This window comes from Mesitornis unicolor, unplaced genomic scaffold (genome assembly GCF_000695765.1).
Source record: "Mesitornis unicolor isolate BGI_N332 unplaced genomic scaffold, ASM69576v1 scaffold7319, whole genome shotgun sequence".
NCBI classification, from domain to species: Eukaryota; Metazoa; Chordata; class Aves; order Mesitornithiformes; family Mesitornithidae; genus Mesitornis; species Mesitornis unicolor.
In genome coordinates, this window is record NW_010205164.1 from 21,369 (window position 1) to 33,343 (window position 11,975).

At 38.0% G+C, this 11,975-nt stretch overlaps 1 protein-coding gene across 2 annotated transcripts in view; it reads left to right on the forward strand.

Moving 5' to 3' along the window:
* Window positions 1–11,975, forward strand: part of ORC3 (origin recognition complex, subunit 3) — a 37,048-nt gene that overhangs the window by 17,513 nt on the left and 7,560 nt on the right. For both annotated transcript variants that reach the window (XM_010191297.1, XM_010191298.1), the window contains exons 10-14: window positions 452–585; window positions 1,064–1,127; window positions 4,381–4,497; window positions 5,386–5,465; window positions 9,629–9,762. In XM_010191297.1, coding sequence (XP_010189599.1) covers window positions 452–585; window positions 1,064–1,127; window positions 4,381–4,497; window positions 5,386–5,465; window positions 9,629–9,762 — 529 coding nt within the window. The remainder of the gene's footprint in view (window positions 1–451; window positions 586–1,063; window positions 1,128–4,380; window positions 4,498–5,385; window positions 5,466–9,628; window positions 9,763–11,975) is intronic.

Genomic DNA, 11,975 nt, shown 5'->3' on the forward strand with positions numbered 1-11,975 from the left:
ACCTACGCACAGTAAGAGCTTAGCAGTGTGGTTTTGTGTACGTGAAACAGAAATTGAAATTAGGAAATGTGATAAGTTTGCTTGTGTACAGTAGTTGCTTTTTACATCTTTAACTATACTCTTTGTTATTTGTGAACATTGGAGCTGAATATGTAACCTAAAGAATGCAGTCATTCACATAAGTGAATAGAAAATATTTGACAAGCTATAGTTATTGTTAGGTAAGAGAAGGGAAAGATGAGGTACTGAATACGAATGGCACATACAGCAAAAAAGACAATTATGTGACTGTATTTAAAACTAAATAATCTGTATCCTATAGTGACTTATGGCATATCTATGAACTGCAATGATTTTTTTTTTAAGTAATACTGTTACTGCCATTGTGATATCTGCATTGTAGCAGAGGATGAATTTTATTAACATTGCTGGTTCTTGCTTTATTTTTCAGCTCAGTCTTGTGGAACACTTCTATTCCCAGCCTCTTAGTGTACTGTGTTGCCAACTGGTAGATGCTAAGAAGAGAGTAAATTCTTTATCACATGATCAGTGTGAAAACATTCGAAGACTGCCCTCTTTTAGAAGGTAAAAGGGGAAATAAATTTTTGTACAAACTTGTATTTAGTCAGCTTTAAAAAAGATACAAGGAACCTGTAAATGTAGCTCTGTGAAAACTATAGATCACTCGTGCATGTTTCTGTAGCGAAGGTAAATCGATCAAAAGGAGGACAGTTCTAAATAATTTCAGGAAGTCTTCATCTTCTGGTCCAGAGAGTAAAGCTTCTGTGATATGTAATCAACTAAACTTTTTTTTCTCTTAATACAGAAACAAGCTATTATGACAAACAGCCATAAATCACTTTTAAACTTGTTAAGCTGTCTTGGAGCATAATCTCTAGGGTTTTAGAATGGCCTTTCAGTTTGCTGAATTTGACTGTCTCTTTTTGAATCTTTCCAAGTAAATCCTTATAGCAGCATAAAGTTTTTGAATTTTTTAACCCTATAATCTTTAAACATACTTTGCATTATAATTATTAGATTCTTGGGGGTTTTTTGCCATCAGGTACGTAGAACATGAAGTATCCGAGAAACAGATTGCACTGCTGACAGAAGATGACTTCTTAAAGGTAAAATTTTAAGTGTGTCTTTGGAGAGCAAAGATAACTTTCCCAATATATTAGTTTGTGGAGCGTAATAAAATGTAAGACTAAGATATGTATAGTTCTGTACAGAATCTTTCATACTTCACACACTGTGCTTCATGTTCAGTAATGGAGAATTAGGATCGGCAGTCAAAAATCCAAATCTCTAGGGTTGCCAGGTATACCTTTATACAGAGCTGCAGTTTTTCTTACATCAATTGTTAGCTACGTCTAGAAATATAACTGCTTAAAAAGAAGGTTACAAACTTTATTTATGGCCATGTCTTTTAATGCTTACTCAGACTGACTTTCTGGGAAAGTCAATGAAGTGTTTGAAGAATGAATAAGTAATCTTTGAGGTTATTTCATAAGCTCTTAATCCTCCATGCCCCTTGTGGAGTTTCTGATTGAACTCAGTAGGGCAGTCTGGGTGCCAAGGCTCAAACTGGATGATATATAGGATTAAAACTTAAATGTAATGTTAAAGGTTTGTCAAGTGATTAAAGTCAGACTACTACTATTGTGAGCCCTTTTGGAATTGGCCAAGAGAGATCTGTTGGTTATTTTCACCAGCTGAACCACTCTCAGAAACATTGCTCAGGGTAAAGAGTTTCTCCTAATTCTTCATCTCAGTTGTAGCTCACCTGTCAGGCAAATGGTACTACTGGAGATACAGCAATTAATTCATCCTAGCAGAGCTTCCAGGTCTGTAAGGACTTCTCAAGTGTGAAGAACAGTGGTAATGGCTGGAAGAGAGAGGTTGCTAGCTGGCAAGTTTGCAGGTGTGCTGTAATTATAATAGTCAAGGTGAGACATGATTTACACATGATTTTTTGATCCATAGTCTTCAGTGGGAAAAATAGCTTAAGCTGTGGCCGTTCCCTTGCTGTTTATTCACACCTCAGCAGATGTGCCAGCAGAACTGCTTGTGTGGCTGTGCAGTGCTTGTAATCAGAGAAACAATTGAATTAAAGTAACCTGACCAAAACAAAGACAAGACACGGGATTTTTTTTGCTGGATTGTTTCTGCAGAATGATTTCCCCAGTGCAGTTCATGCTGAAGGTGCATTAATGCTTCTGTTGAAACAACAGGAGGAGGGAAGGAGAGGGAAGGAGTGGGAATGAGCTGCTGAGGCTCTCCTTCTTTAGAGACCATGTAATAGGCTGCTACTTTTAAAGCTGCATATTCACCGGCTTAAACTTTGTGTTTTTAAACTTTATACACTTAATAATGTACGCCTTCTTTCACAAGCCTCACCTTGTAAGTTGGGGAAAGAAGCTGGAATTCTTATGCTTAGGTGCATATGGTGCTTCTGACAGATTTAAAAGGAAGAGACTTGTTCTAATCTCTGCAGTAGGGGTAGGACTATTACTGCATTGCACAGTCTGCTTGGGAAGAAAAGGCCCTACTGCTGCATTAGTGAGGTACAGTTTATTCTGTATGTTGTACTAATACTACAATATCATTCCGAACTTTTGAAACACTTTCAGAGTCACTATGGTACTGCTTCATGTAAATGTGCTGTTCATGCTCAGGACCAGGTAAACTCGCTGTTCAAGCTTGGCACCTAAACCTGCAATGCTCTTTTTAGCTGCAATTTATATTCCATGTTGTTAGCACTTTTAAAATAACTATGGGAAGAATTCCATCTATTTAGAATAATCAGTTTTAAAAGCAATTCTAAATCCTAATTACTTACAACTCTGTCTGAAAGTTTTCATGTTAAATTTCATTTGAAATTATGTAAATGTGCTGATCTGTATCTATGGAAATAGCATTGCAGAGTCTTCTAATAATGTTTTCAAACTCTTCTAAAACAGAATATGCCTATTCACTCTGTTATTTGGCAAAATAAATCATCCTACTGCATTGCTCTTTATGTATATTAACTACATCAGTCTTGAGCTAGGAAAGAAGATTAGGAAAATACAGATGATGTAATGCTCTGGATTTGGAGGAATAAGATTGTAGCAGCTTTAAAGAGAACTTGTTTTCTTCTTAGCTTCTTTTGTGGTGGGGATAAGTTTTTTTTGTTTTCATGATCCTGCTTAGAATTATCATACAGACTTATGAGTGTTTAGCCTAAGGCCTTGGAAATAATTTAAACAACTGTTATATCAGTGACCTTTAAATTTTAATAGATCAAAAGTCTATGAGGGAGCAATGTTTTTAATGTTTTTAATCATCTCAAACTTTTTTAGCATCAGAAAGCTCTCTGCAGCACCGTGTGTCTTTGTTACTTTCAGTCTTTGCAGTAAGACATTTGATCTTTGCACGTGTCAGTAGTTCTTTATATTGCCTGCAGGTAAGGGTTTGCACCTTTTTTTAAAAACAACTTTGATTCCCTTTGTTTCAGTTTAACTTTAGAGAACTTCAGTGGCTTAATTTTTCTCTTCCCATTTGGACTACTTTGCTCAGAGTTGAGCAAAATGGCAATGCAGTGTGTAGAGAATCCTGTGGGGTTTTTTCCTGTTTATTTTTGACTGAAGGCAGATGAGAGGAGCTCTGCTGATTCACAAACTAAAGTATAATGAGCCCAAAGTACTTTATTACAGCTAGCCAAAATTTCGAGTGCGGTTTTCCAGAAGTGTTACCTGTGCTTCCGTGGGATGCCAGTGATAATGAGATGCCATCCAGTAAATTCAACAGCAGCAGTTAATTATCTGTTTTTCCTAATACTTGATTTATTTTTTCTTCTTTTCTCAATCTATGAATAAACAGAAGTCCAATTAAGAACACAGGAACAGCTACTGCGTATTTAATTTCTTTCTGTGTACTGGTCTTTTTATGTATACCTAACTAATAAAAACAGCAGCCATCCATAATGTAGGAAATATTTTTTAAATGCATTTGTAATATAAAAATGCAGATAATAAAGATCTGAGTAAAAGTAGCTGTGTAATTTTTGATTGCCTATTAAAGGTTTAGTGAGTAGTCTCAGTTCTGCGAGATGATGTACCAAATCTGAAGGCTAAATATAGTTGAAAATTGTAAAATAATAACACCACCTTTCCAGTGAGATAGAAGCAGAAAGTAATGTTAACAATATGCAATGTCATTGTAGTGAACTGTTGAAATACAGCTTTTTTTTGCATAGTGGTCTTAATTTAACACTGGTGACAGAAATCACAGCACACCACAATGTCAAAACTTCAGAGTCATTTTAAGTACTTTATGAGAGTTTTAAATAAATGGATGTCAGAATGACTTAAGCCCTTTTTCTTTTTGTCACTATAGGAAGTAGTACAGAAATTGCTGGAGGACTTGTATGTTTACCATGAAAATTATGTTTCCGTTTTGAGATGTCTTCATGTCTTCACATCTTCTCTTCCAAAGTATCCTTTGGGCAAGCAGGTGATGTACTGTTACTCCGTTTTGGTGAAACATGTTTTTGTTTGTTTCAGAATATGAGATCTGAATAAGTATTTATTCTTTCTCTTTGTGTACTATTCTGCTGCTTTTCCCCTTACTTCTTAAAATGGAGATGGATGCTTTCTTGCTTTGGGCAGAGGGCAACAGCTTGGGTTTTCTGTAATGGTGTGGATGATACCTTCTCAGTCATCAGGAAAGGAGTTTCCAGGAGGAGGCAGAGGCAAAGATCAGCAGAAGAATCCACACGTTGACTTCCCCACCTCTGGGTTTATCTGTATGCACTTTTCTACCACCTATTAGCTCACTAGCCAAATTTAGATGAAAAGAGTGAGTTTCAGCAACCTTCTGTATGGAATAAAATTATAGTAAGAGAACAGTGATAATTGTTCTTAATAGCCATGTTGCTCCAATGTCATTAAATCCACCTTCTCGTGCTAAGCAATTTCTTCTTCCACTAGAAGAGCGATATATTCTGTGCATGTACAGTTGTCTGTTGGTTCTCAATGTATTTAACACTGTTACTGGAATCAGTCCCTAAGTACAAAATCAGCATGAACTGTGCCAGTATTTCAGAATAAAAGGATGTTTTAGCTGGGGCATTTGATTGGAGTTCCTCTCTGTTCTCTGCGGTTGTCTGAGAGTGAATGTTAGTTGTCTGAAACCTGAGGCAGAGCAACACACAGACTACAGCAACACTAGGACCTTAGTTCTGTAAGACATTAAATGCTCTCGTTTCTTTTGCAGTCATTCTGCATCTCTGGTAAACAAGCTCCAAAGGAATTACATGTTACTTTGAAAAGCTTTTTGTAAGAGTTCCACACTGCTTTGTTTGTAAAACACTTTATCCTTTCTTCACCTTCTGCATAACAGATCAGGGAGCTGCACTGTGCATGTTTGGAAAACCAAGTGTGGGAGACGGAGGAGTATGAGTCATCTCTTCAGCTAGCAAGGTGACTTTTTTCCCATTTTGTTTTAATACCCCTGTACACATGGACAGCATCAGTTATTGGTTATTCTGGAACCTGGGGCTGAGGCTATTACCTGTTTGCAGCTAGATGTACTATTGTTTGGACTGCTGTTTTCACTTTATCTTTCTACCATTTTCCGTGAAACTCAACCTGGTTCTAATATCTCTGATATCTAATGTCCTGAGTAACTATGCTGAAACCACTGAGATTACTGAGTACGAATGAGAACATCGGTTGGGTTTTGTCTTCTGAAGTGTTAGATGTTATCAACCACATTACTAGTTTTAGTTGGCCTAAACTTTAATCTGTTGCGAAAATTAGAATCTGTTCCAAATGAGTAGCTGAGGCCTTTCTTATTTTTTAATTTTACTGCTTTCCCCCTGCCTCTTCTGTCTAACAGTTTGTACAGGGACTGAGTTAGTTTTTTGTTACTGTGAACTTAGGACTTCAGGAGGGCCTACACTTCTGTTACCTGTCAGTGTTTAAAATGGAGAAGTCATCTCATCCAATTTTCTTAATAGAAAACCCTTCAATTGCAACGTGGCTGTTTCCTGATAGCTGCATTCATACAAATAATACATCGTTTCTGTCGCACAAGGAGCCAATTCAACACAGTTATCATAACTGCCTCTTTAGGAGCCTCTGAGCCTGGGAGGTTTGATGTGCTGACAGACAAATTGCATTGAAAAACCATGTCAGTGGTGGGAGGAGGGTAACTTTCTGGGCTCAAATGCACAAGGAAACATATTTTTCAAAGCGTACCTTTGCCATACTGAGTGGTTCTTGCACATCACCACTGTGCTGTGTTCTTTACCCTTGTCCCTTTGAAAGGATTGCACGCTTGATTTGTTATTCCTCCAGTCTTTGCTTCTTCCCTGACTCCTGAATCTTGACAGCACTCAATTACCTATCAGCCCCTACCCACAAACGTGTCATTTGGCTTTCCTGTACTGTCTGTTCTGTAATCTCTAACTCTTGGCCATTTTTTCCTCTCTGTTATCTCCTCCTATGTCTAATTTGCTTTCTTCCACTCTGAATTAATCTCTTCTCCTGTCTCAAAGTTGATGCTGCCATCAGGGCTTGCTCCCCTTTGATTCTTACCTGTTCATCTCCCTCCTGTTTTCCCTCTTATCTTGACTCCCACTATGAGAGCTTCTGATAGAAATACAGTGATCACAGTTATTCCTTTCATAGATAATTATTATTTTCTTTTTTTTTTAATCCAGGAATTTTGTCATTTTTCTAAAGCAGTTCTGCTTCAAGACAGTTCCTTCAAATACTTAGGATTTTAGCTGTGATTATAATTTTTTCAGCTTTTAACTCTCTTGAACTTTTTTCCATTTCACACATACTTCTCTTGTCTCTGCTTTTTTATCTGCCTAGAATCTTTCAGCTGTCTTCTAAAAGAAAATTATAAAATGTGGTCTCTCCCTTTCTACTCACAATTTTATTTTTTGCCTTTTGCTCAGGTATGGAAGTTATTTGCTGTTCCTTAATATCGCTGCCTTCCCAGGGGCCAGATCATCTGTTTATATCCTTTGTGTTTTTCCTTTCCTGTCTCTTCTTCTTTTCAGTGTTTTTCTGGAGTCCATCTTAATTTCCTTGTATTTAGAAAGTAAAAAATAGAGAAGCTTTTGATCAGCTTATTTCTTCATTTGTAACAAAGTCTCTGTTTTGCCCTTCATTAATTATATTTGACTGTGGGGTTTTCACTTGTTATATTGAGTTAATTTGGGGGTTGGTTGTTTCTCTACTTCAGTCTTTCCTTGGACTGGCTTTTATCCCTTCTGCTAAAAGTGCTCTTGCCAAAGATGTTTCAGGTGATCTAACTTTAGCGATCTAGACAATAGTTATTCTACTTTAATCTAGTTGTCTAGAGCCTAAATATATCATGGGGAGACAGGGAGAGTGAGTAAGCTTTAGTTTACATTGGATTAATCCAATCAGAAGAGAGAGAAGGTTAAAATAGTATTGGAGAGTGTCTCAGACTTTGAGGACTGTCTGAGCTGTTGTCCAGGTACTGGACTCTGGTTTTGTCTGGAACCATCGGTGCCATTTGTCACACGCTGCTTATCTCAGTCCTGCCCTCCTGTCACTGTGGTCATTGTGCTGTTGACCGATCTCTGTTATCAATTCTTCAGGTGATTCCTCACTTCAGCATTCAGGAGTTTCTATGGACTTCATCCTCGCTTCCTTTCTTCTCTTTCATAATTTGTTTCTGAATGATCTGAGATCTTCCTTTCTGCTTTACGCCTGTCTCCTAACAGAATTAAAATCTTAATCTCGCTCTCTGGTACTTGACATGCCTTGCAGTAATCTCAGAAGGTTTAAGAGGATCATTTACTGTTTCCTGGTAGGTGATAACCATCCTCTTTTCTGTTCTTTGAGCCTAGTAATCCCACTGTTACCATAAATACGTTTTTCTAGAACTTGCAGCTCCTCTGAATAATATTACTAAAATAAATTTGTTCTTTCCTGTGCACAGATCTCCAAGCCTGGTTATCTCCTCTCCATTTTAGCTGTTTGTTTTGTTTGGCCTGGAAGAAGGCTATCTTGTTTACCCATTATATTCTATAAGACAGTTTCAAAATGTTTTCTAGCCTTTAGCATGGTCAAGGTCACCCTTTCTGGTGCTGACTCCTTGTGCTTTTCTGTACGAAACAAGCGCAGCTGAAGGTAACGCTTGACTTGCAAAAATCCATAACCTTGAATTGGATAAACCTCAGTTTCACATTCAAGCCTTTGCAGGCATTTAGCATCAACTGCCAGGTAGAAACTGGAGCTTAATTTGCAATTGCCCCTCCAGACATCCGCAGAGGTTTCCCAGCCTCTTCTAAATTCTTCCCTAAATCTCTCTTAGTATTTAGGAAGCTGATATGGAGACCTATTGCCTGACACTGATCACCATAATTTCATTTTTTTTCTCATGCTTCTTTTGTGTAGCTCTGTTTTTTGTCTTCTAAAATCATAGAATCATAGAACCATAGAATGTATTGGGTTGGAAAGGACCTTTAAAGATCATCCTGCAGTGAGCAGGGACAATGTTACCAGATCAGGTTGCTCAGAGCCCCATCAACCCTGACCTTGAAGATCTCCAGGGATGGGGGACTCCACCACCTCTCTGGGCAACCTGTTCCAGTGATCTACCACCCTCATGTTGAAGAGCTTTTTCCTAATATCCAACCTAAATCTACCCTTTTCTAGTTTGAAACCATTACCCCTCATCCTATTGCTACCTGCGCTTTGTGAACAGCTCTTCCCCAGATTTTTTATAGGCACCTTACAGGTATTGGAAAATTATTGGCACCTTTGTTTTGTATAAGACAAAGCAATAGCACAGGAATAAACTGGGAAGGACTCCTGCTAACCTCTTACAGATGTGGGGTTGTTCAGAACCAGAGTGTTCAGCAGTGGACACCTCTGACATTGCATGAAGAAAGGCGCATGTGTGTGTAATGTCCTGGCTTGATGCAGTGACTAATTCTGGCTTTCACCTATGGATATTTGCAAGGACTTACTTTGATATCTTTTAAATGAAGATTCTGAGACTGAACAGTGCTTGGTGACGTGTATGAAATGCCCTAATACATAATAAAAATTAGGTAAATGCTAGGCTGAAGGTTGGGCTGTAGATGATCTCAAGAGGTCCCTTCCAACGTGAATTATTCTGAGATTCTAGTGGTGAGTAGGTTTACACCAATTAAATACAGAAGACAGCAATTCAGGTTGTGTTCAAGGATCATTCTGAATCAAAGACAGTAATGGATTTTGTGGATTTGTGAATACATATTAATCTGATTTATTTCACACATCCCCGTGTCATTTGCCATTCTTGGTACCTATCTTGGAACCCTACCATGCTCTTTTTATTTTATTCTGACTCACAGTTTCAGAAGTTCTAACTCTATATCCATTTTTAAGCAGAATATCAGAATAGGAGAAAAGCTTTCATTGTCAGCTCTGCAGGAAAATGTGAAGGACATCTTTCTTTCTGTTACAGCAAGGAACAAAATTGACTTTACTGTAAGACTGATTGCTTGAAATCTTGGAGCTTTTCAAATTCATTTTTAACATTTTTTTTAAGAACATTGAAAGCTGTTTCATCATTCTGAGTTTCAACTTCAGCCAACAATTATGTCTTTTAGGATGCTGAGTAAGTCTGATTTGGTAACCATGCTCCAACAGTGTGTGCAGATTTTTGTGTCATCTTCTGGAAAGGAGTTTGATAAGACAGTAGAGAAGTTGAAGGAGTTCTTGACCCAGTTTCAGAAGCTAGAAGGTGGGTGTGTGCTCTCATACATTCCATTGCAGATTAAATTAAAGCTGTTTTGTAATCTGACCAATGGGTATCATATTCCCTGGTGATATCCTGTCATTGTATCAAACCATCAGATTTTTCAGGATTGTTTCTTTAAATGCACGAACTTATGAAATGCATGTATTCTTCACTGGTGTGTGGTTCATGCTTTTTATATGCGAAGGGTGATGTAAGATAAGAAATTGGACAGGTCAGCAAACATTACTCACGAAATCTGTTATATGTACATTTTGAGCATTTTACTGGATGTTGCAATCCTTAAAAACACTTAAATAAAAACAGATATCGAAAGATAAATAGGAGGAGCAGACTTCCCCATGACATGGTATTTAATCCAAATGTATATAAAGCTCTTTCACCTGCAACTCCAGTTAAGTTCACGTAAGAGTTAGGACACCGAGTGCCAGTTGGGGCTCTGCCGACACGCTGGAACTTGTCAGGTCCATTTATTTGATTCCTCACGGCAGAGAACTTAGTTGAGAGCTTAGTAAGGCAAGTGAGCAGCAGCTTTCTGTTTCTCAGAGGCAGGTTAACAGAAACTGCTGTATTCCTTCTGTATATGACATACTCCAGGAATTTCATTGCTTCTCCTGAACGATGGAGAAGTGCCCCTCTATGACTCCTTCTTGAAGATGAAGCGGTTATCACCTGGTCCGTTTGATGGATATTAAATGAAGTCCATTATCAGTGTGGTTGTTGCCCAGCATTTGGACAAGTAGGCGATAAGCCACCAAATGCAGTGTGGTATTAATTAAAGTAGTCATGTAATGCTCCAGGGTTACCTGAGGCTTGTTTAGAACTGACTCTGGCCTATGCTATGTATTTCTGAATAGATGTAGTAATAGCAGGGCTGTGGTACAGGAAATAGGTGAGCACTTTGAAAAAGCTGTGTATGTCACTGAAGATGGCAGCACTGAAGAATCTGATCTACTCTCTAGTTTGGAAAAAAAAATAACTGAAGCAACAAGCTTTTAAGTAGCTGGATTTTTACCTTGAGGGAATAAATATAAAAGGAGTAGTTTGGGAATTCAGGGGCATGCAGAACTATAAAACAAAGGCAGAAATATTTATTTGCAGTTAGGATTTGAAGATGGTTTTAAAGCAGAGGTTTAATGAATATGGATTGGTGAGTGATGAATGATCTTGAATGATCTTAGTTTGTTTTCAAAGCAGATTTAAGCTATAATAAAAAAGTGAGAAGGGAAAGTTGAGATGTACTTTACAGGAACAGGTTGCTGACTTAGGTGACTTCTTCCTGTTTCTGTGGTGGTGTTGATCTTCAGTGGAAGTTTTTGTAAGTCTGCCAGCAGTGTTAAGTACCCAAATCTCCCACAGAAGCCCTTTGAGTGAAAGCATAGCCCAATTTTTAATTATTTTTTTTAACAGTAACAAAGTCTGTCTTCCTGATTGCCTGAGAACTGGAAAAAATAAATCCATGAAGCTCAAGGAAACAAAATATCCTTATGTTGAGTCTATTTTGAGCTGAAGATTTGATAAAAATGATCTCGGAATATATTGGTGTAGTAGTGGAGAGAGGAAGCTCTGTGTTTTGAAGTCTTCAACACAAATACAAATGTCAGCAGGGCACTGGAAAATTCCAACTCACTCTATGTAGGTCACCAGAAAGATTTTATGTATCATGATTGTCACTGCTGATTAGAGCTTTACGTGTAGGTGGGGTCTCCATCTTATGATCATCTTCATAAGTAAGGCAAAAAATACAGGTAACTTCTGTTTTGGTTTTCGCTCATGATGGCATTGATGTGCTCTGGGAGTGTTTGTTTCTTTGCTTTGACCTAAAAGTTACTAATTATTGGTGCAATTGATCAGCAGACTACATGGCTATGAATACAACATTTTGTTCGAAATTAAGATGAGAGTGAAACCGGACAATTAAATACCTCAGCACGCTTTTGGCTTGCGGCTCTGGTTGCAGTTTCTGGGTTGAGTAAGGAGAACTCATTTAACTCATTTCTTAGTGGTTTTTTGCACATGAGAAGGAAAAAATTGTGCAGTGTGTGGCTTTTTGAACACTCCTAAATCATCAGTAGTGTCTTGTACTACTCTGTCCAGCTTACAGATACTGAGAGTATGACCCAGGATGATGTAAGTGGAATTCAGGTGTTGTGCAAAGCTGGCACTCAGGGCTGAGCTGCTTCAGTTGCTTCATTCCT